The sequence below is a fragment of the Saimiri boliviensis genome, chromosome 4 (assembly GCF_048565385.1).
Source record: "Saimiri boliviensis isolate mSaiBol1 chromosome 4, mSaiBol1.pri, whole genome shotgun sequence".
NCBI classification, from domain to species: Eukaryota; Metazoa; Chordata; class Mammalia; order Primates; family Cebidae; genus Saimiri; species Saimiri boliviensis.
Window position 1 is genome coordinate 121671279 of NC_133452.1, and position 26145 is coordinate 121697423.

Sequence of the window (26145 nt, forward strand, 5' to 3'; positions counted from 1 at the left end):
AAAGTTCAGGGCATAAATGAAATTAACTAGAATTAATATATTTTGTTTAACTATGTCAAAATGATTTGTATTTCAACCAAATGTAAGTAATAAAAACATTTTAGTGAGATACTTAGCTTTCCTTTTTAATACTAAATTTTCAAAATTCAATGTGTATTTTATATTTATAACACATCTCAATTAGTACTGCCCATGTTTCAATGCTTTATAGCCACACTTGGCTGCTGTATTGAAAAGTGCAGGTTTAAATAACAGTTAACATTGATTTTAGCATTTTTATAATGCTTTATCTAGATTTTCTACAGACAAAAGCCCAAATTTTAATTTTTGACAAGAGCTCTATTTTTAAAAAATATTTTTTATAGAAAGTATTTTCCCAGAGTAATTTAAATTGTTTGTTTGTTTGCCCAATACTAAGAAAGCAAAATTTTACCTCTCTAGTATTTTGAATTACATTGTCATAGGGCCAGTCTCTCCTTCAGAAAAATACCATGAAAAGTTTTATGATTTTAATTGGCCAAAAGTTCTGAATTTATTTATTTTAAATATTTATTTGTAACAACAAATCTGTCAAAAGTTTATTTATTTATAGTTACATTTTTAATTTGTGAGCTAGTTGCTGAGTTGCTTAATTATTTAGTTATACTCTGTCATCAACCATATTGCTAATATGCTATTTTTATTTTAAAACATTTAATAAGGGTGATAATTCTACATTGTGAACATAATGCATAAATCTTCAATACCTTCTGTAGAATTAATTGACTTAAAATTTTTATTGAATTAGATACTAAAGAATATTGTTCATACAGTTTTTTAAATGTGGTAAAAGTCATTTTGGGGGAGTATTGACACTCTATAAAACTAAAAAAGGTATAAATTGACAGAGAGATCAAAATAGCTAGGAGTAACCTCTACATTATAGGCTTAATTGTAAGAAATAGCCTAAAATATATAATTTCATATTCCCTTAGAGCTTCCATTGTGTGTGCCTATCTGGCTGGGAACAAAATTTTTGTGAACAAGAATCCAATGAGTGTGAAATGAATCCTTGCAAGAACAATTCCACCTGTATTGACCTTTACAAAAGCTATCGGTGAGTAAAATATTTTTAGTTTTCTTCATGAAATTACTTGGAGTGCTCAATGTCCTTGGAATGCATCCAGACATTATTTTCACTTTAGATACATTTAATTAAAATAACCACCCAGAGATGAAGAGCCATTCACTGACAAGATAGTCTCACGGTCATTTTAAATACTGAAGACCAGATGTCAAGACAACAAAATATAAACCAGTTTAAACTTGAAAATGAAATGTTCAGATATGGTAAAAGATACAAATGCATTTACTTTTTCAAAACATGCTTTTTCCATCTTAACATTGTTTTGTACCTTTCCATACAGTATGAGAACTAACACACTATGACAGAAAAGGAGTGAGTTCACTAAATTAAAACTTCCAATTTATTACTTAGTCATTATTATGGTTTGGATTATTTTAGTATAATTTAAAAAATATTTTACAGTATATATTATCCACATATTCCATAATTCAGTTGTATTAATAGAAATTCTGAGTTGATATTTATGTCTTTCGTCCACTTCTTAATGGAGTTGTTTTCTCCTTGTTGAATAAATTCCTTACAGATTTAATGTATTAGATATTTGTTGGATGCAGAGATTTTGAGTATTTTTTTCCTATTCTGTTACTTGTCTGTTTACTCTGTTGATAGCTTCCTTTGCTATACAGGAGTTCTTTAGCTTTATCTCAACTTGTCAGTTTTTGGTTTTGTTGCAGTGGTTTTTGAGGACTCAGTCATAATTTATTTTTTTAAGGCTGATGTCCAAAATAGTGTTTTCTAGGTTTTATTCTAGGATTCTTATAGTCAGAAATCTTATATTTAAATATTTAATCCTTATTGGATTAATTTTTTGTATGTAGTAAAAGGTAAGGATCCAATTTCTGTCCTGTGCATATGGATAGCCAATGATCCCAGTACCCTTTAATGAACAGCAGGTCCTTCCTCCACATTGCTTATTTTTGTTGATTTGTCAAATATTAGATGTCTGTCAGTATGTGGGTTTATTTCTGGGTTTGCTATTCTGTTTTACTGTTCTATGTGTCTGTTGTTGTTGTTTTACTAGTACCATGCTGCCATGCTGTTTTGGTTACTGTAGACTTACAGTGTAGTTTGAAATCAGATAACATGATGCCTCCAGCTTTTTTTTTTTTCTCTAAGATTGTGTTGGATATTCAGCCTTCTTTTGGTTTCACATGTATTTTAGGATAGTTTTTCTCTAATTCTGTGAAAAATGGCATTGATAGGTTGATAGATGGATAGGTTGAATCTGTGAATTGCTTTGGGCATTATGGCCATTTTAATGATATGGATTCTTCCAAGCCATTAACACAGCATATTTTTCCATTTGTTTATATCACTACTGATTTAGTTTAGCACTTTTTTGTAGTTCTCTTTGTATAGAACTTTCACATTCTTGGTTAGATGTATTTCTCAGTTGTTGGGGTGTGTGTGAGTATGCGCTGTTGTAAATGGGATTGCATATTGTAAATGGATTCTTGATTTGGCTCTCAGCTTGAATGTTATTGGTGCATAGAAGTGTTACTGATTTTTGTACACTGATTTTGTATTTTGAAACGTTACTGAAATTATCAGTTTCAGGAGTCTTTTGGTGAAGTCTTCAGCATTTTCTAGGTGTGGAATCATATCATCAGTGAAGTGTTAGTTTGACTCCTCCTACTTCTATTTGAATGCTTTTTATTTCTTTCTCTTTCCTGATATCTCTGGCTTAGACTTCCTGTAGGAGTTGTGAGACTGAGCTTGTTCCAGCCCTCCACGGAATGCTTGTAGATTTTGCCCATTCAGTATTATGTTGGCTGTGGGTTTATCATGCATGGCTCTTATTATTTTTAGATATGTTTCTTAGACTCCTACTCTGTTTAGGGTTTTTAACATGATATTTAATTTTGTAGAAGAATTTTTCACTTCTATTGGGATCATCATGTGGTTTTTATTTTTAATCTGTGTATGGGGTGAATCACATTTATTGATTTGTGTATGTTGAAGCAACCTTGTATCCAGAAATGAAGCTTACTCAGTAAATTAACTTTTTCATGTGCTGCCATATTTAGTTTCCTACTATTTTGTGAAAGATTTTTGCATCTGTGATCACAAGATGTATTGGCCCATAGTTTTCTTTTTGTGTTGTATCTTTGCCAGGTTTTGCTATCTGGACAATACTGGCATCATATAATGAGTTAGGGAGAAATTCCTTCTCCTTGATTTTTGTTTGAATAGTTACAGTAGAATGGATATCAGCTCTTCTTTTTACATCTGGTAAATATTTAGCATGTATCCATCTTGTCTGGGGCTTTATTTTGTTGGTAGGTTTTTTTTTTTTTTTTTAATTGCTGATTCAGTTTCAAAATTTGGCATTTGCAGGATTTAAATTTCTTCCTCATTCAATCTTTGGGAGGTTCTCTGTTACCAGTTATTTATCCATTTCTTTTAGATTTTCTAGCTTGTGTGTGTGGAGATATTCCTAAGGGCCCCTTGGAATCTTTCTACTTCTGTCGGATCAGTTGTAATGTCACCTTTGTCGTCTCTGACTGTACTTATTTGGATCTTCTTTTTTTCTTTGTTAATGTAGCTAGTGGTTTATCAATCTTGTTTATGCTTTCAAAAACCCAACTTTTGCTTAAACAGACTCTTTCCATGGATTTTGGGGTCTTAGTTTTGTTCAGTTTTGTTCTGATTTTAGTTATTTTCTTTTGCTAGGTTTGGAATTAGTTTGCTTTTATGATTCTGCTTTTCCAAGTATGATATTAGATCATTAGTTTGAGATCTTTCTAACATATTTAACAAGTGGCCAATGAACATATGAAAAAATTCTCAATGTCACTAATCATCAGAGAAATACAAATCAAAAGCACAGTGAGATAATAACTCACACAAATAAACATTGCTATTTTCAAAATGTTAAAAAAGCAAGAGATTCTCATGAGGCATTAGAGAAAAGAGCATGTTTAAACACTGTTATTGGGAATGTAAATTAGTTCAGCTACTGTGGGGAACAGTTTGGAGTTTTCTGAAAAACTTACAACAGAACTGCCATTTCACCCAGCAATCCCATTACTGGGCATATATCCAAAAGAAAATAAATCATTCTACCAAGAAGATACATGCACTCATATAGTCATGTCAGCACTACTCACCATAGCAAAGACATAGAACTAACCTAGGTTCCTATCAACCTTGGGTTACATAAAGGAAATGTGGTCCATATACACCATGGACCGCTATACAGCCATAAAGAACAAAATCACGTTTTTTGCAGCAACATGGATTCAGCTTGAAGCTATTATCCTAGGTGAATTAATACAGAAACAGAAAACCAAATATCACATGTTCTCACTTCTAAGAGGAAGCTAAACCCTGGGTACTTATGGACATAAAGATGGCAATGATAAACACTGGGGACTTCCAGAGGGGTAAGCGGAGGAGGTAAGTATGGGTTGAAAACCTGACTGGTGGGTACTATGCTGACTACCTGGTTGATGGGATCACTTGTACCCCAAACCCCTGCATCATGCAATATATCCTTGTTACAGTTGCCCATGTACTCCCTGAATCTAAAATAAAATGAAGTTATATTTTTTAAAATGATGAAACATACAAAAAAAGAAATTCTGAGTAGCTACTATTATTCCAAAAGCTTAATAACCAACTATATATTGGTAAATGATTTGTATGTGTGTATAGTGGAGTCTCACTCTGTTGCCCAGGCTGGAGTGCAGAGGTGTGATCTTGGCTCACTGCAACCTCCACCTCCTGGGTTCAAGTGATTCTCCTGCCTCAGCCTCCTGAGTAGCTGGGATTACAGCTGCCTGCCACCATGCCTGGCTAATTTTTGAATTTTTAGTAGAGATGGGGTTTCATCACGTTAACCTGGTCTCTAACTCCTAATCTCAAGTGATCTGCCCACCTCAGCCTCCCAAATTGCTGGGATTACAGGCATGAGCCACCATGCCATCCCTTGGTAAATAATTTTTAATCCTAAATTTGTTTGGTATACATTGCATCTCTCATGTAGATGGATAATCTATAACTAAATCGTTTGCCTGTTCAGAGCAGATTAATTGCATACAGATGTACTCAGATAACTATTTTCCAGAGAAAATTGTTAAAATTATTTCAGAATGTCCTCCAAAATAAATCATACATTCTCTTTTGCCTTGTGATTAAGGTTGAGAATTCTGGATTATCTCATGCCTGTAAAACTTTTCAAGATCTTTCTAATTTTTTGGTGATTAAAGTGGGTTATAAGGTGCAGACTATTCAACAGTAGACAGTTTGCTATATTGAAAAGAATTCCACAATAGCTGGCAATAATGTGATACATAGTAGGTGACAAAAAGGAAGATAAATGACTAATTTTGGTAACATAGAAAAACTCACAATGCCAGTAGTTAGGATTGGTTAAAAATATAGAAAAATATAAAGAACAAGATATTTTTTGTGACTTTAGCAATAACTAAAGTTGATGTATGAACACAAATTGATGTTAATAACCTTTCCAACTGTGTAGTAGGGGAAATAATCAACTTTTGATAAACCAAAACATAATCTTCATTGTTAACTATATTTTATTTTTCTTACATCAACTAATTATAAACTATAATATATAAATTTTCTAGTATCTCTATCATTGAGACTCTGATATATCCTTTCTTTAGCATTTAGCTCTTCCTATAATTTCTTAAAATAACTTGGGTATGTGCGAATTGATGCTGTTGGCAGTCACCAGACACCACTGGGAACAGAACTGAGGTTGAAAAAGTTGAGTTTTGGCCAGATGCGGTGTCTCAGTCCTGAAATCCCAGCACTTTGGGAGGTCGAGGTGGGCAGATCATGAGGTCAGGAGTTCAATACCAACCTAAACAATGTGATGAAACCCTGTCTCTACTAAAAATACAAAAAAATTAACTGGGTGTGGTGGAATGAGCCTGTAATCCCAGCTATTCGGGAGACTGAGACAGAAGAATCGCTTGAACCCAGGAGGCAGAGGTTGCACTGAGCTGAGATCATACCACCGCACTCCAGCCTGGGTGACAGAGGGACACTCCATCTCAAAACAAAACAAAACAAAAAAACAAACAAAAAAAAAAAAAAAGAAAGAAAAAGAAAAAGTTGGGTTTGGAACTCATTGCCACAAGGGACAAAACACATCATGTAGATATCCAAATAAAAGGATATTAAAAAGGACTTACAGGCTTGAGCTTGTTACATGTATTTTGGGAGAGAGTTTTAAAGAGTACGGTTTTGCTTTAGATAAGTTGTCAAGATGTGAGCAGAATTTTATTATTTGGTTTGTAATAAGTCTTACCTAGAGGGATGGCGGAAAAGACAAGAGAGGGGTGAAAACCAGCATTTTTAAAGGAGGTAGCAATTGCTTGCATTAGCCGTGACTGGGGATTGTTTTGTTAGTCGTTTGGTTTGGGTAATGTTCCTGTTTTTCTCTATTTAATGTGACTGTAATGTAGTCTAGTTTTTATGCTGTCTTATTTTCATAGAGTAACATTGTTTAATACTGATGTTCTATGAAGTTGTCTGTTGAAATGTTCATCAGAAAAACAGACCTAGCTCTAAACGTACATTATAGCATGTGGCTAGCTCTTCAATAGCCTGGTTATCAGAGGCTAATTTGCGCCTGCCTGAAACAATGTCTTATACATATGAGTTGTATGTGTGTGTGTATGTGTGTGTTTGTATGTGTGTGTATGAAATATATCACTTATCTTTGTCCACCTATTTGTTTAAAATATTCTTACACATCTAACAAAATGAGATGACCCAAATATTAATTCATTATTCAACATGGTATTAATTTTATTTAAAAAAAGTAGTACGTTTGATATAGTAGTCTTAAAGATTGAAAATAAAATAAACAACATCTAAAAGCCTAATTAAAAATACCTTATTTTAATATTCATGGTACATAATCAGTCTTTCTAGATAACCTAGATATGGCTTATTGTTAACTCCTAGTGATTAAAATCTGTGTAGGTTTCAGAAGATTTTGTCACCTAAATTAAGACAAACTTTTAGTCATTTCATCATTCCTAAGATTTTTGATATATTATTTTCATATTTTCTATATTGTTGTAGTTTTTTCTGGATATAAAATGTATAGTCCTGTTGAAGCAGATTTTCTGAGTGAACTTCTTTGTGATTATGATGTATTAATATGAACATTATATTCATGTTGGCTTTACTAGTTTGTTAAGAGAAAAGAACAGTCATTAAATATGCTATTAATGAAATGAGCATAATGTGCATATTCCATATGTTACATATAAATAGGATGACTTACTATTTAGGAATGTCCTTACCCAGTTATTTTTCTGAATAATAAAATTATTGAGACATAATTAACATGCTGTGCAATTCATCCTTTTAAGTGTACAATTCAGTACAATAGACCCCCTTTACTATCCCAAGGGAGATATGTTCCAAGACCCCCAGTGGATGTCTGAAACTCACAGATAGCACCAAACTCTATACAAAGTAACATATATCCCTTAACTTACAATGGGGTTATGTTCTGATAAACCTATTGTAAATTGAGAAAAAAAGTTGTAAGTCAGGAATGTATTTGTAAGTATTTAATATACTTAACTTACTGAATATTATAGCTTATCCTAGCCTTCCTTAAACATGCGCAGAACTTACATTAACTTACAGTAGAGCAAACCACAAACCCTATTGTATAATAAATTATGGAATATCTCATGTAATTTACTGAATACTCCACTGAAAGCAAAAAACAGTAATTGTAAGGGCACTTGAAGTACAGTTTCTACTGAATATGAATTGCTTTCATCCCATTGAAAAGACAAAATATCATGTCAAACCAGTTGGGGACCATCTATATCTAAAATATGATTTTTTCTATATATTACTATGGTAAAGTTGAAATATAAATTAGTCACATTACAAGATTAACAATAACTAATAATTAAGTAGAAAAGTTATAACAACATACTATAATAAAAATATGTCTATGTGGTCTCTCTCTCTCTCAAAATGTCTTATTGTACTATATTCACCTAGTTTTAGAGCATAGTTGGCTGCTGGTAACAAACCAGAAAGTAAAACCATGGATAAGGAAAGAACATCTATAGATTTAGTATACTCATAGAGAGGTACAACGATCACCACTATCTAATTTTAGAATACTTTTATTATTCCAAAAGAAACTCAGGCCATTAGCATAGCCTCTCACCACTTTCTTTTTCTCCCTTAAAACTTCCCATCAACTTTCTGTCTCTAGGATGTGTCTGTTCTGGACATTTCACATAACTAGAATCATGCAATGTATGTTTTTGTGACTCGGTTTCATTTAGCATATTTTTTTCAAGATTTATGTCATAGCAGGTGTAAGTACTTGGTTGCTTTTCTACGGCCAGATAACATTACATCATAAAGTTAGAGCAAATTTGTTTATTTTTCAGCTGATAAACATGTTGATTATTTCAACTTTTTTGACTTTAACGAATAATGCTGTTAGAAACATTTATGTGCAATATATGCCCAGATGTATATTTTCAATTCTTTTGCATATAAAACTAGGAGTGGAATTGTTGGATCACAGAGTAACTCTATGCTTAACTTTTAGAGGAACTTCCAAACTCTTTTCCAAAGTGAGTGTGCTATTTTTGCAATACCACCAGCAGTGTATGAGAGTGTTTTCTCCACACCTTGCCAATATTTGTTGATGTTTGTCTTTTTAACCCTTCTAGTGAGTGTGAAGTGGTATGTCAATACACATTTGGTTTTCATTTCCCTAAGCAATAATGTTGCTTATCTTAAGATGTGCTCTGTGAACCTGTGTGTCTCTTTTTTGGAGATTGTCCACATAAAATTTGCCCACTTGATAATTGAGTTATATACCTTTTATTTTAGTTGTAAGGAATTTTTTATGTATTTTGGATTCAAGTCTCTTATCAAATATGATTTGCGAATATTTTCTTCCATTATGTGAATTTTCTTTTTCTTCATGGTGTCCTTTGAGGCAAAACCAGTTTTAATTTTGAGGACAACCAATTGACTTACTATCTTTTGCCAGTTTTGCTTTCCATATCATAGCTAAGAAATTGTTGTCTAACTCAAGATTACAATAATTTTATTCCTGTATGTTCTGGAAACATATTTTTAGCTCTTATTTTGAGATGTAATCCATTTTGATTTAGTTAATTTGTGTGTGTATGGTGTGAGGTAAGCATCCAACCTCATTCTTCTACACATGAATATCCAGGTGTCTCAGGATAATTTCTTAAAAATGCTATTCTTTTCATATTAAATTATCTTCGTGCCTTTTTAAAAAATCAATTAGGCAAACATGTAAGGATTTATGGACTCTCTGTTCTATTTATCTTCATTCTAATACCACATCCTCTTATTGTAAGTTTTAGTAAGTTTGAATTCCGGAAGTATGGATCCAACTTATTTTTCTGTTTTAAGATTCCTTGGTTAAACTGGGATCTTTGTACTTCCATATGGATTTTAGTATCAGCTTGTACTGTCTGAAGAAAATGGCAGCCATAACTTTGATAGGGATTTCATTGAATCTTCTTCAGTTTATTTCAATAATATTTTATAGTTTTCAATGTATATTTGAACTTCTTAAAATCTAGTCTTAAAAATTTGAATTTTTTATGTTATTAGAAATGGAATTGTCTTAATGCCATTTTCACATTGTTCTTTTCTAGTGTATAGAAACACCACTGATTTTTGTATATTGATCATGTATTTTGCAATGCTGGTAAACTTATTTATTAGTTATAATAATTTATTGTGGCTTCCTTGATATTTTTAATATCTGATTATAGAGATAATTTTGTTCCTACCTTTCAAGTCTTGATACATTTTTCCCTGCTTTATGTTTAAGTATCCTGACAACTTCCAGTACAATATTGAATAGAAGTGACAGACTACATATCTTTGTCTTGTCCTTGAGCTTAAAAGAAAATCAAACAGTCTTATCACCATAAAGTATGATGTTAGTTGTGGATTTTTGATGGACACTTTACCAGATTTTGGACATTCCCTTCTGTTTCTGGTTTGTGGAGTGTTTTGTTTGCTATTTTTATAAAAAATTGTTGACTGTTTTCAAATGCTATCACTGAAGTTATTTATATGTGTAATTTTTGTCATATTCTCCTAATACGATGTATTATATTCAGTGATTTTCAAATTTTAAAACCAACTTTACATTTCTAATTCACGTCCCAATTGGTCATAATGTGTATTTCTTTGTATATTTTGCTGAATTCCATTTGCTAGTACTTGGTGAAGGAATTTGGGTTCTGTATTCATAAGGCATATTGATCTGCATTTTTTTATGTTGTATGATATCTTTGACTGTATTTAGTATCTGGGTAATATTTGCCACATATAAGATGTCAAGAATTGTCACCTTTTATTTTAGAACAGTTGCAGAAGGATTGGTGTTCATTATTCTGTAAACATTTGGTAAAATTCACTGGTAAAGCAATCTACTCATATGCTTATTTTATGGAAAACATTTTTATTACTTAATCAGTCTCTTTGCTTATTGTAAGTTTATTGATATGCCATACTTCTTTTTGAGTTAGTTTCAGTAGTTTTTGTCTTTCTAGAAAGTTATCTATTTCATTTAGGCTGTATAATTGGTTGGCATGTAATTGTCTAGTATTCTCTTTGGATCCTTTTTTAGTTTTGGAAGAGTGTTTTCTCCTCTTTCATTTCTGATTCTCACAATCTGGGTCTTCTCTATTTGTTCTTGTTCAATCTAGTTAGTGGTTTTTCAGTTTTGGAAAGTACCAGTTTTTAAATTTCAGTGTTTTATTCTATTGCTTTTTGATTCTGTGTTTTATTAATTTTCATTATGACCTCTTTCCTCTTGCTATGAATTTAGTTTTCACTCTTGAATACAAAGTATATCTCTTACAGATAGTAGATAGTTGAATAATATTTTCATTACATTCATTCTGCTATTATTTGTCCTTTGATAGGAATGTTTACTCAATTTACATTTATTGTAATTACTGATAAGGTAGAGTTTACATCTGCTGTTCTGCCATTTGTCTGTCAATGTCCTTTCTTCTTTTGCTCCTGCATTCCTCCCTTATTATCTTATATAGATATTTTATCTGATATACCACTGTAATTCCCTTGTTATGTATTAGTATTTTAAAAATACTTTTTAATGGTTGCCCTGTAGATGACAAGTAACTTCTTAAGATAAAACAATTAAATAGCATTAATAGCAAATTAATTTTAATAATGTGCAAAATATTGCTCCACTATTGCTCCTTTTTTTTCTATTCCCTTGTTTCATTATTGTGATACAAATTATTCCTTACATATTATAAGCCTATCACAAACCATTATAATTATGGCTTTGTGCTCCATCTTTTAAATCATGTAAAAAGAATTATGAACAAGATATATTTATACTGGTTTTAATATTTACTAATATAGTTACCATTACTGGATCTCACTTATTTTTATGTGTGAATAATTAAGATTCTATAGTTTCTTTTCATTTTAGTATAAAGGACTCTCTACTATTTTTTATATGTCAGTGTGCTAGTTATAAATTCTTCCAGTTCTTGTTTATATGAAAATCCCTTAATTTCTGCTTTCTTTCTTTCTTTTTTTTTTTTTTTTTTTTGTTTGACGGGGTCTTGCTGTGTTGCCCAGGCTGCTGTCCAATGGCGCGGTCTAGGCTCACTGCAACCTTCACCTCCCAGGTTCTAGTGATTCTGCTGCCAGGTTGGTTTCAAACCCCTGACTTCATGATCCACCCAGGGGGGCTCCCCAAAGTGCTGGAATTACAGGAGTGAGACACCACACCCAGCCAGAAACAATTAACTTAAGTAATTTATCTTTATGTTCACCACTCTTTCTTCTCTAAAATCAAGTCTGCTGATGTGCTGTTTTTATAATTTTTTTCAATAACTTTTTTTTAAAACATGCCTTAAGTTCTAGGATACATGTGCACGTAGGTTTGTTACATAGGTATACACATGTCACGGTGGTTTGCTGCACCCATCTACCCATCATCTACATTAGGTAGTTCTCCTAATACTTTCTCTGCCCTAGCCACCAACCTCCAATAGGCCACAGTGTGTAATGTTCCCCTCCGTGTGTCCATGTGTTCTCATTGTTCCACTCCCACTTATGAGTGAGAACATGCAGTATTTGGTTTTCTGTTCCTGTGTCAGTTTGCTGAGAATGATGGTTTCCAGCTTCATCCATGTCCCTGCAAAGGACATGAATTCATCCTTATTTATGGCAGCATAGTATTCCATGGTGTATATGTGCCACGTTTTCTTTATCCAGTCTATTGTTGATGGGCTTTAGGGTTGGTTCAAGTCTTTGCTATTGTGAATAGTGCTGCAGTAAACATATGTAGATGTGTCTTTACAGTAGAATGTTTTATAATCCTTTGGATATATACCCAGTAATGGGATTGCTGGGTCAAATGGTATTTCTATCTCCAGAACCTTGAGGAATCACCACACTGTCTTTCACAATGGTTAAACTAATTTACATTCCCACCAACAGTGTAAAAGCTTGTCTCTTTTTGTACATCCTCACCAGCATCTGTTGCTTTGGACTTGTTAATTATCTGTATTCTAACTGGTGTGACATGATATCTCATTGTGGTTTTGATTTGCATTTCTCTAATGACCAGTGATGACAGTCTTTTTCCATATGTTTGTTAGCTGCATAAATGTCTTCTTTTGGGAAGTGTCTGTTCATAATCTTCACCCACTTTTTGATGGAGGAGGTTGCATTTTTCTTGCAAATTTGCTTTTCAGTTTTTATAATTTTTAACTCTGGAATTTCTATTTGTTTTTTATTTTATTAATGTCTTATTCCTATTATTTGGCAAGATATCAGCCTCCTATTTTACTTAATTGTTTATATTTAGTTTCTATTTCTTTCAACACGTTTAATAGCTGACTTAGTTTCTATGAACTGTTTTTATTTCTTTGCATATATCTTTGCCCATATCTTTGCCCATATCTTTTATTTCTTTGCCCATATCTTTCTTTTTCTTGTAATATTTTTTGGAAACTTGACATTTTAAATAATGTAACTTTACATATCTGGAAATCAAATCCTGTTCTTTCCCAGTAGCTAATGTTTTGATTTTTGTTTCTACTATTTAGTATTTTACTGGGATTCTTCTTTGCCATGTGTGGCCATTGAAGTCTCTGCCTGATTAACTTAGTGATCAGGTAAAATGAATAATTTGACAGAGATTTTTCTTAGATTTTTTGAACTAAAATTTCTCTCAGCCTTTACTGAAGGACTCTGTGTGTATGTTGAGACATATCTTCAACACTCAGCCAGGCAGTTTACAGCTCTACTTTATTCTTCACTTCTTGCATGTGTGGAACCTCAAGGTTAGTCAGAGATCAGAGATAGGGCTGTTTATATCTTTCTTAGGCCTGTGCATAGACTTGCATGCTGTGATGTTTTCTAATTTTTGAGGACTTTTTCGTAGCTTTCAAATACTTCTAGGTACGTTTAATTCCTGAGTTTTTAAATCTTTAATTATGTTGGTCAACCTGTAGTTGGCATCAACTGGAATTATTGCCTCAAATCCTGCAATATTAAAAATTGCCATTGATTGTTTCAAACAAATTCTCTAGATATATGATTTTATATAAGAGTGAATTTTTAGTAAGGTCAATTAAAATCAGTGCCTGAGAATGGAGTTTTTCAGAGGGTTGTCAAACCAATGAAATAGTGATGTTCCTTGGGAAGGGTCTTTTCAGTCAATTTCATATCTGTACTATGTCCTCCACTGGCTATTAGTTTGCTGGTTTCTCAGTTGCTATAATTGCAATGCTATTGGATTTCAAGTCCATTCAAGAGCTTGGGAGAGAGGGATGTTGTTTACAACCACGAAGCTAACTAGGCTTACAAGATTCAATCATTTTTTTGCGTAAACACTGAGATTTTCAAATCTTTACTTCATTTACATAGTTCTGAAACAGCTTATTTCAACTTCATTTATCAATGTACATTTTTTTTTTATGGAAGAGTTTATTTTTCACTAGTTCTTCCTCTGCTATTATGGAAATGATTCTATCAAATTATGTTTTATATTTCTCTTAATGGAGAGAAGGAGAATAAATATGGCTTCTGTAATCACAGTATCTGCAGGTTGTTTGGTTCTGTCTTTAAAGGTTGGTGTGAATTGGAATAAGTAAGTTTATGTTATATTTCCAAGATTCTAGTTTCCATATCTAGAAAGTAGAATCAACAGTAATGTCTCATAGGGTTATGGTGATAAATAATATTCTGTTGACAAGGTTTTAGATAAGTTTTTGATATATAGTTCACACTAAATGTTATTCATTTTTATTATTTAAAACATTTATCTTGTTTTCAAAAATATATGCAGTATGACATTTTATAAATGATGAATCATTTTAATATATAGATATAAACTAATTCCATTTTATGTATTTATATGTATAACAAATAAAGAACACTAAAGAGAGATTAATCATTCCTTTATAATTATGAAAAACTTTATTTAATTAAGGCTTAAGCCTTCTCTATACCCTTCCCAGAAATTTCCACTAATCAAAAATTTAAAGAGTCTCAGTGAAGAATACATGAATACACTATTAACTTTGTGGAGTCATTCTAAGGAAATCATGAAAATTATAAAGAGTCTTAAATTTTTTGCTATGTGAAGAAAATTATATACCATAATGAAAGCTTAAAATTACATATTTTAACAGATCAAATTAGAATTGCATTTCATGGACTGTATGCTTATATTCTTTGAGAAAAAAATTAGATAAATGAACGTTTGATGGAATTTCAAATCTCTTTAGGTGATTTGTGTGTCCTAAGAAACTGAACTACCTACATGTGCTCATCTCTCTAAACAAGTGGAGTTAACATAGTTTCGTGTTTACACAGTTTCAAGACATTAAAAAGCAAATTGGGCTAGGGATGTAATTTGAATGCTGACTGCAACCTGCCTTCTGCTATTCCTGGCACGGTTTAAAATTTAACTGCCTTCTTTATTTCTGATTTTTCTTCCCCCAAAGCAGAGTCAACAGCTTTAGCTACAGATGGGGCTCTGTATGGCTGTTATTGGACCCAGATGCCACACTCTGGAGCATGTTTTGCCAACAGCATCTGGCTCTTTGCTGCCTGTGCAGTTGGCATTTGTGTTGATGCTTTGGCCTGCTTTTCTATGGACACTACAAAGCAGACTTTCAGACAACATGAAGGTTTGCTCCCAATTGACTAAGAATTTTTTTTCCTCAGTTTATATTTTATGAGTATTTAAACTAGATGCCTTACATCATAAAGCACTATGCATTAAAAATTTTCATGTTTCTTGTAAGGATATGTTTAAAAATTTTTAGTGGATATAATACCTGAAAAAGTCTGAAATTTAATAAATAAAAACTTATGTTGATTCATGTGTATTTTAACACATTAAATAAAAACTATGAAAATTTTAGTGTGTTACCAGAGATTTGGTTTGCTTTTTTTTTTTTTAAAGTATTAAGTGCTAATATAAAAGCAAAGGCATGACAAAATTTTAGTTCAGGGAACAGCAATCTATGGTACAATATCTATCTTTGAGAGTTAAAAGATGTTTTTCTTCACGAAAACCAGAGGTTTGAACAAATTATGTGTGGGTAGGTAGATCTTTCATCCCCTTATGGTATAGCTAAACTGTAGTTTACAGAGACAACATAATGGACACAGGGAATTTTTAATATTTTATCATTATAACCTGTTATTTGGGGAATTAATTATATATGCCTCACTACATATGTGTACATGTATATTTGCAGAATAAATTACTAGAAGGGTAATTCCTGGATCAAAGTGTCTGCATTCAGTATTTGAGTAGTTTTTATTAAATTATCTTTTAGGCAGGTTCAATAAATTCATACAAGTAATTAAAGCAATTATCTCTAGCAGACACAATTTATATCATTTTTTTCTTGAGCACATCTCTTAGATTTTATTTATGTTCATTTGATATATGAAAGAACTAAAACTTAAATATTTTCAGTATCTTATGCAGAAATCACTGTTAAAAACTAGTAAATCTAAATACCCAAACAAGATAGGTGTGACTCCACATCCATGGTTTAAGATCATTATCATCTTATCCTACTTACAATGTATAATTATGCATATGTTGCCAGTGATGACATATGTTGATATGTATGATATCTCTCAGTTCCCACAGTTTAACACATTTGTGAAAGACTAAATAATTATTATTTTCTCACTGGAAAAGTTGGAACCTCATGTAGTTCAAGTTTTATCCAAAAAGAGTAACTCAGGAGTTAAGTATATACTATTTTTGACAGCTAAAATACATCCTATTACCAATTATAACTGTACAAATAGGCCTTAGAACTCACTGATTAAGTAAAATTGCTTTTTGATAACAGTAGCACAAAGGAATAAAAGGGGAAATCACAGTATCTTGTTGTAAGGCTATTAGGTTTTACATGAAGTGGCATATTATTTGAAGACAGGCAGTGATAAGCAGAAGAGGTATTAAAGACCTTATTTTGAAAGAATAAATGAACTATCTTATTTCATTAAAACTGAATGGAAAGAATGGAGAAAGAGACAGTTTTATCAGGCACCATAGTAATTGTAAAAACTCCCTGCATAACTTCCGTGTATTACTTTGCTGGGATAGTCTGGCATTCCTTGGCTTCTGAAGAGTCACCCTGATTTCAGCCTTCATTTTAAGTAGTTTTCTTTCCTGTGTGAGTGCCTATCTCTGTGTCAAAATTTCCCCCCTTCTTAAAGGACAGTGGTCCTATTGAATTAATTTCCACCCTAATGAATTCACTTTCATTTGAATATAACTATAAAGGCTCTGTTTTCAAAAGAGGCCACATTTTGAGATCCTGGTGATTAGGACTTCAAGATTTTTGGGGAGATACAGTTCAACCCCTAACAACCTCTGATATATTCTGAGTGCAGATATGAAAACATATCTTATGGTTAGTGAAGCCCACAGCTTATAATTTTGCATAGCCATTCACCGAATCTTTAAATGTTATGAACAAAACTGTATAGAAACATATTCAAAGATAATTGTTATTTTTTAGAAGAATATTTAGAAAAAATTATTTAGTATTAGACAATCTCATTGTTTCAAGTAGAACCATAATACCAATTTCAGATTAAAAGTGATGCCTTATTATTTGTCAATTAAAAATAAACTAAATTTTTAAAAAATAAAAATGGAGCTTTAAAAAGTGCTATATTTAGAAATAGGTTTTGCTTTTTCCTTCTCTTTTAACATTTGTTTTCAAAAATGATGAATTGTTTTAATACAAAGTCCTAGAAACTGTAAAATTTCAGAAAAATGTAAAAACATAACCCCATGAAACAAAACAAAATCAGAATGATGCAGACATACTCAGAAGTGGCTCAGTAGAAATGAATTGAAAGCCATCAGTTGTTGTTGTGTTTCAGATTCAGTGTTGCATGGGAGGGCAATGACTAAAACAAGCACAAAATGTAAAATTTAGGATTATGGTATTTGTGAGTAGAATTATTTTTTTTATTGAACTGTGGAAGAAAGGTAATCATTTGAAACAAAAGAAACGTACATTATAATATTTACTGCAAAATCTGTATTTTCTTTGTTTGAAAGGTGGTTAATCAAAATTTGATACTAGGGTTGTGAAAAACTTTGATATAATTAAGGTCCTGCATTTTTCTCAGGTTTTGAAGTACTTTCCCCCTTACTGTTTCTTTCTATAGGAAAGGAAGGGGCAGTTTTTAGAGAGACAGACTTTTCATAAGGTATTCAATAGCTTTGGGACATTTTTTATTGTGATTATACGTGATAAAATGCAAAGATGTTACATATACAGTTAAAGAAGTTTTGGCAGTTGTACTCGTGTAACTTCCACCAGACCCAAAAGACATAACTTATTCATCACCCTAAAGAGTTTTCTTATGCCCCATTCACAGTTCATTTCCACCCTCTTACATCCTGCTGTTTTTTGGGCTTTTGAAAATTTTCCTTTTGTAATAATTTCTGATAAACAATTCTCAAAATATGAATGCATTTTTTAGCATGAGAAATATGTAAATGTAAATTAAAGTATTATGTTTGTCTTATTAAAGGGGTTGTATAGAAACTTTTAAATTTGAATCTTATTATAACTATGGCCAAATGATATACTGATATTATTTATGTTTCTTATATGAGGATATAGAAAATTGTACAGATCAGTTGACCCTTCCAGTGACATGTTATTAGCAGAGGAGGTATAGAATTTATAACTTCTTACACCAGCACCCTTAAGATTTTACAATTTTTTTTAACTGTCGTGTATAATTCCTTGCCAAATCAGGGATGAAAGAGTTGTTCGATACAATGGTTTTTCTTATACCAGGGAGTTTTGACATAAACTTAATGGTGGTAAGTTTTATTTCTGTATTTATTATTCTAAATTGTTTCAATTTATGTAACTGATCATGTAAGTAATCAATAACTTTTCTTAGTGTAAGTAATATTTTGTATCCCTAGTTTTATTTAGAGTTATTTCTTTTTTTTTTTTTATTGCATTTTAGGTTTTGGGGTACATGTGATGAACATGCAAGATTGTTGCATAGGTACACACATGGCAGTGTGCTTTGCTGCCTTCCGTCCCCTCACCTGTATCTGTCATTTCTCCCCATGCTATCTCTTCCCACCTCCCCACCCCCCGCCCCTCCCCTATTTCCCCCCAACAGACCCCAGTGTGTAGTGCTCCACTCCCTGTGTCCATGTGTTCTCATTGTTCAACACCCGCCTATGAGGGAGAATATACGGTGTTTGATTTTCTGCTCTTGTGTCAGTTTGCTGAGAATGATGGTTTCCAGGTTCATCCATGTCCCTATAAAGGACGTGAACTCATCGTTTTTGATGGCTGCATAATATTCCATGGTGTATATGTACCACATTTTCCCTATCCAGTCTATCATCGTTGGGCATTTGGGTTGGTTCCAGGTCTTTGCTATTGTAAACAGTGCTGCAATGAACATTCGTGTGCACGTGTCCTTGTAGTAGAATGATTTATAATCCTTTGGATATATACCCAGTAATGGGATTGCTGGGTCAAATGGGATTTCTATTTTTAGGTCCTTGAGGAATCGCCACACTGTCTTCCACAATGGTTGAATTAATTTACATTCCCACCAACAGTGTAAAAGTGTTCCTATTTCTCCACATCCTCTCCAGCATCTGTTGTTTCCCGATTTTTTAATGATCGCCATTCTCACTGGTGTGAGATGGTATCTCAATGTGGTTTTGATTTGCATTTCTCTGATGACCAGTGATGATGAGCATTTTTTCATATGTTTGTTGGCCTCCTGTATGTCTTCTTTTGTAAAGTATCTGTTCATATCCTTCGCCCATTTTTGAATGGGCTTGTTTGTTTTTTTCTTGTAGATCTGCTTTAGTTCTTTGTAAATTCTGGATATCAGCCCCTTGTCAGATGGGTAGACTGCAAAAATTTTTTCCCATTCTGTTGGTTGCCGATTCACTCTACTGACTGTTTCTTTTGCCGTGCAGAAGCTGTGGAGTTTGATTAGGTCCCATTTGTCTATTTTGGCTTTTGTTGCCATTGCTTTTGGCGTTTTGGTCATGAAGTCCTTGCCTACACCTATGTCCTGAATGGTTTTGCCTAGATTTTCTTCTAAGGTTTTTATGGTATTAGGTCTGATGTTTAAGTCTTTAATCCATCTGGAGTTAATTTTGGTGTAAGGTGTCAGGAAGGGGTCCTGTTTCTGCTTTCTGCACATGGCTAGCCAGTTTTCCCAACACCATTTATTAAACAGGGAGTCCTTTCCCCATTGCTTGTTTTTGTCAGGTTTGTCGAAGATCAGATGGTTGTGGGTATGTTGTATTTCCTGTGAGGCCTCTGTTCTGTTCCATTGGTCTATATCTCTGTTTTGGTACCAGTACCATGCTGTTTTGATTACTGTAGCCTTGTAGTATAGTTTGAAGTCCGGTAGTGTGATGCCTCCTGCTTTGTTCTTTTTGCTTAGAATTGACTTGGCTATGCGGGCTCTCTTTTGGTTCCATATGAAGTTTAAGGTGTTTTTTTCCAGTTCTGTGAAGAAGGTCATTGGTAGCTTGATGGGAATAGCGTTGAATCTGTAAATTACTTTGGGCAGTATGGCCATTTTCACGATGTTGATTCTTCCTAACAATGAACATGGAATGTTTCTCCATCTGTTTGTATCCTCTCTTATTTCGTTGAGCAATGGCTTGTAGTTCTCCTTGAAGAGGTCCTTTACGTTCCTTGTTAGTTGTATTCCTAGGTACTTTATTCTCTTTGTAGCAATTGTGAATGGCAGTTCGTTCTTGATTTGGCTCTCTTGAAGTCTATTACTGGTGTATAGGAATGCTTGTGATTTTTGCACGTTGATTTTGTATCCTGAGACTTTGCTGAAGTTGTTTATCAGTTTCAGGAGATTTTGGGCTGAGATGATGGGGTCTTCCAGATATACAATCATGTCATCTGCAAATAGAGACAATTTGATTTCCTCCTTTCCAATTTGGATACCCTTTATTTCTTTTTCTTGCCTGATTGCTCTGGCTAGAACTTCCAGTACTATATTGAATAGGAGTGGTGAGAGAGGGCATCCTTGTCTAGTGCCAGATTTCAAAGGGAATGCTTCCAGTTTTTGCCCATTCAGTATGATATTGGCTGTTGGTTTGTCGTAAATAGCTTTTATTGTTTTGAGATACGTTCCATCAATACCTAGTTTATTGAGGGTTTTTAGCATAAAGGGTTGTTGAATTTTGTCAAAAGCCTTCTCTGCATCAATCGAGATAATCATGTGGTTTTTGTCTTTGGTTCTGTTTATGTGGTGAATTACGTTTATGGACTTGCGTATGTTGAACCAGCCTTGCATCCCCGGGATGAACCTACTTGATCATGGTGGATGAGCTTTTTGATATGCTGTTGCAATCGGTTTGCCAGTATTTTATTGAAGATTTTTGCATCTATGTTCATCATGGATATTGGCCTGAGATTTTCTTTTCTTATTGAGTCTCTGCCGGGTTTTGGTATCAGGATGATGTTTGTCTCGTAAAATGATTTGGGAAGGATTCCCTCTTTTTGGATTGTCTGGAATAGTTTCAGAAGGAATGGTATCAGCTCCTCCTTGTATGTCTGGTAGAATTCAGCTGTGAACCCATCTGGACCTGGGCTTTTTTTGGGTGGTAGGCTCTTTATTGCTGCCTTGATTTCAGACCATGTTATTGGTTTATTCAGGGTTTCGGCTTCTTCCAGGTTTAGGCTTGGGAGGTTGCAGGTGTCCAGGAATTTATCCATTTCTTCCAGGTTTACTAGTTTATGTGCATAGAGTTGTTTGTAATAATCTCTGATGATGGTTTGGATTTCTGTGGAATCTGTGGTGATATCCCCTTTATCGTTTTTTATTGCATCAATTTGGTTATTCTCTCTTTTCTTTTTTATTAATCTGGCTAGTGGTCTGTCTATTTTGTTGATCTTTTCAAAAAACCAGCTCCTGGATTTATTGATTTTTTGAAGAGTTTTTTGTGTCTCTATTTCCTTCAGTTCTGCTCTGATCTTAGTTATTTCCTGTCTTCTGCTAGGTTTTGAGTTTTTTTGATCTTGCTCCTCTAGCTCTTTCAATTTTGATGATAGGGTGTCAATTTTAGATCTCTCCTTTCTTCTCATGTGGGCACTCATTGCTATATATTTTCCTCTAGAGACTGCTTTAAATGTGTCCCAGAGATTCTGGTATGTTGTGTCTTCGTTCTCATTGGTTTCGAAGAACATCTTTATTTCTGCCTTCATTTCATTGTTTATCCAGTCAACATTCAAGAGCAAGTTGTTCAGTTTCCATGAAGCTGTGCGGTTCTGAGTTAGTTTCTGCATTCTGAGTTCTAACTCGATTGCACTGTGGTCTGAGAGACTGTTTGTTATGATTTCTGTTCTTTTGCATTTGCTGAGGAGTGATTTATTGCCAATTATGTGGTCAATTTTAGAGTAGGTGTGATGTGGTGCTGAGAAGAATGTATATTCTGTGGATTTGGGGTGGAGAGTTCTGTAAATGTCTATTAGGTTTGCTCGTTCCAGGTCTGTGTTCAGGTCCTGGATATCCTTGTTGATTTTCTGTCTGGTTGATCTGTCTAATATTGACAATGGGGTGTTAAAGTCTCCCACTATTATTGTGTGGGAGTCTAAGTCTCTTTGTAAGTCATTAAGAACTTGCCTTATGTATCTGGGTGCTCCTGTATTGGGTGCGTATATATTTAGGATCGTTAGCTCTTCTTGTTGCAGTGATCCTTTTACCATTATGTAATGTCGTTCTTTGTCTCTTTTGATCTTTGTTGCTTCAAAGTCTATTTTATCAGAGATGAGAATTGCAACTCCTGCCTTTTTTTGCTCTCCATTTGCTTGGTAGATCTTCCTCCATCCCTTTATTTTGAGCCTTTGTGTATCCTTGCATGTAAGATGGGTTTCCTGGATACAGCACACTGATGGGTTTTGGCTTTTTATCCAATTTGCCAGTCTGTGTCTTTTGATTGGGGCATTTAGTCCATTGACATTTAGGGATAGTATTGTTATGTGTGAATTTGATGCTGTCATTTTGATGCTACCTGGCTGTTTTGTTGGTTAGTTGATGCAGATTCTTGATTGTGTTGTTGCTTTTTTTACCATTTGGTGTGTTTTTGGAGTGGCTGGTACTGGTTGTTCCTTTATATGTGTAGAGCCTCTTTCAGGAGTTCTTGTAGAGCAGGTTTGGTGGTGATGAAATCTCTGAGTGCTTGCTTGTTCACAAAGGATTTGATTTTTCCTTCACTTATGAAGCTGAGTTTGGCTGGATAGGAGATTCTGGGTTGAAAGTTCTTTTCTTTAAGGATGTTGAATATTGGCCCCCAGTCTCTTCTGGCTTGTAGGGTTTCTGCTGAGAGATCTGCTGTGAGTCTAATGGGCTTCCCTTTGTGGGTAACCCGACCTTTCTCTCTGGCTGCCCTTAGCATTTTCTCTTTCATTTCAACCCTGGTGAATCTGACGATTATGTGCCTTGGGGTTGCTCTTCTTGAGGAATATCTCTGTGGTGTTCTCTGTATTTCCTGGATTTGAATATTGGTCTGCCTTGCTAGGTTGGGGAAGTTTTCCTGGATAATATCCTGAAGAGTATTTTCCAGCTTGGATTCATTCTCTTCATCACATTCAGGTACACCTATCAGACGTAGATTAGGTCTTTTCACATAGTCCCACATTTCTTGAAGATTTTGTTCATTCCTTTTTGTGCTTTTTTCTCTGTTCTTGCCTTCTCTTTTTATTTCATTGAGTTGGTCTTCGACCTCTGATATCCTTTCTTCTGCTTGGTCAATTCGGCTGTTGAAGCTTGTGCATGCTTCACGAAGTTCTCGTGTTGCGTTTTTCAGCTCCATCAATTCACTTATTCTCCTCTCTATGCTGTCCATTCTCGTCAGCAGTTCGTCCAATCTTTTTTCAAGGTTCCTATTTTCTTTGTGATGGGTTAGAACATGTTCTTTTAGCTCATTGTAGTTTCTTACTACCCATCTTCTGAAGTCTGATTCTGTCATTTCATCACCCTCCTTCTCCATCCGGTCTGGTTCCCTTGCTGGTGAGGAGTTGTGATCCCTTTTAGGAGGAGAGGTGTTCTGGTTTCGGGAGTTTTCATCCTTTTTACACTGGTTTCTACCCATTTTTGTGGGTTTATCCACCTGTTGTCTGTCTCTGTCCCAGGGAGTTGGAGCTTTCTGAGTTTCCGTTGCACTACTGCCTTTTTTGATTTTTTTTTTCAGGTCGGACCCGCCCAGCTAGCAGCATGCCTAGCCTCTGCCTGCCCGCAGGGGCTTTGCTGAGCTGCTGTGGGCTCCGCCCAGCTGCCCTGAGCTCTTCCCTGTAGTCCTTTTTATATGGGCGTAGTTAGAACTGTCTGGGCAATGGTGGCCCCGCCTCTGTTATGGCGGACTCTCTCTGTTGTGGCAGGTTGCCTCGGCAACGGCAGCCTGCCTCCGTAGCGGTGGAGAGTCTCAGTAATGGCGGAAGCCCCTCCCCCACGGAGCCAGACCGTCCCGGTTCAGCTGTGCTTGGTTTGAAGGGCTCAACCCAGAGGGTTTCCAATTACTGTTTTTGTTTTCGTTGTTGTTGGGGGTGGAGGGGTGGGACCAACCGAACCTGATCACCTGGCTCCCTGACTCAGAGTCTTTTCTTTTAAGTTGAACGACCCCGCGTTCCGGTTGCTTGTTGAAAAGGCGCCGGGATCTCCCGTGCTGCGACTCACGGAGTCGGCTCGAACCAGGGCGCCGGCTCCTGGCGGATTTTTTGCCTAGGAATCTCCTGGCCTGGCTTGCTATTTCAGATGAATGGGCTATTCTGCCGTCTCAAGGCTCTGCTCGCCAGCTAAGAGGGCTCCCAGACCAGTGGCTTTTGTACGGAGAACCACAGCAACAGGGAGTGGTCACAGCAGCCGCGCGGGCGGAATCAGCCCCGCGGGGGCCAAAACAGCCGCACCGGCTGGGACTGCGACGCTGGTGACCCCTCTGCCTGGGTATCTGCTGGTCTGTGGGCAATAAGAGTTCGTCTGGAAATGCGGCGTCCACTCACCCTCTGCACTTTCACTGGGAGCTGAAGTCCTGAGGTGTTCTTAGGCGGCCATCTTCTAGAGTTATTTCTTTTCTTGTAGAGGACTTTCTTCGCAGATGAATGTTGTTTTTCTAAATAATCTGTGGGTATTTCCAATGCATGCCCTGAGAACTGTCAGCTTGCAAAATGATAAGCAAGCTGACAAACAAAAAGAGCTCACATAAAAATAAGAAATCCATTTTATGTGTTTCTCATAGATCTGTGTCTAGAGCACATTATTCGAGCTAATAATCTTTTTTTTTTCCACACAAGTTAGCATGTTACATTTTTCCTTCAATATTCATGCAGAATCAGTTTAAAAGATGTGCATTTGAACATTTCTATACCTCTTGCAAGGCCATACATCAAAACATGGTTCATTATGTTTTCCAGTGTCCTATACTAAAAAATTCAGCCATAAAATTCTTCCTTGACTTCAGAATGAGAAAATAAAACTCTGCTTTCTTTTGTAAAACAATTGTTATATATCACCCATATAGTGTTTATATTTACTCTTGCTTTTCATAGTAAATCACAATTAACATATGTCTTCATATAGGAATTCTGTACAAATACCTAAATATTATGATCTGTTTCTTTTTTCAAAGTTTTTAAACTCTTTCTTTCCCAAGATGGCTAATTAGAGGTTTTGTTAGTATGCCTCACCCACTGGGAAATAATACAGTTGTATGTAAAGATTCACACTGTGAACTTCTGTGCAAAAAGTAACACGGGAGATCAATGTAAGAGTGAAAGAAAACTGGGTACTTAGAAAAAAAATGCAGGTGACAACTTATGGAGCAGGCTCCAGCAGAAAATTATGAGTGAATCCTCAGTGCATGTGATGGAGAGTGATTGCCTCCATGATACACATTCCCACTAGGAACCTGGGCAATCCAGGCTATGAGGGAGCTCCTTGTCCCAAACAAGCCCTGGATTTCACTTGGTAAGCGATTGAGTGACTATTAGCAGTAACAGATCCAGAAATTTTCTGGTCGGGTGCTGCAGCTAATGCCTGTAATCCCAACACTTTGGGAGGCTGAGGCAGGTGGATCACCTGACATCAGTAGTTCAAGACCAGCCTGGCCAAGATGGTGAAACCCTATCTCTAGTAAAATTAGAAAAATTAGCTCGGCGTGGTGACCTGCGTTTCCTTTATTCGCAGCAATTTGGAAGTCTCAGGCAGGAGAATTGCTTGAACCCGAGAGGTGGAGGTTGTAGTAAGCTGAGATCACACCACTGTACCCCAGCCTGGGTGACAGAGTTTTTTTTTTTTTTTTTCCCCATCTCAAAAAATATATATTCTGCATTTACTCGTGGAACTGGGCATCAATAGAATGAGACCATTCTGTATGCTAGCTCAGAGAGAGCTATGTGGAAACCTACCAGTCAGCACAAATGTCAGTTTCTGGTTTG

At 34.9% G+C, this 26145-nt stretch overlaps 1 protein-coding gene across 1 annotated transcript in view; it reads left to right on the plus strand.

Annotated features, from left to right (window-relative positions):
• The window catches only part of LOC141584199 (uncharacterized), a 195700-nt gene that overhangs the window by 52228 nt on the left and 117327 nt on the right, over positions 1-26145 (plus strand). Inside the window, exon 4 of the mRNA XM_074397101.1 lies at positions 975-1096. Coding sequence (XP_074253202.1) covers positions 975-1096 — 122 coding nt within the window. The remainder of the gene's footprint in view (positions 1-974; positions 1097-26145) is intronic.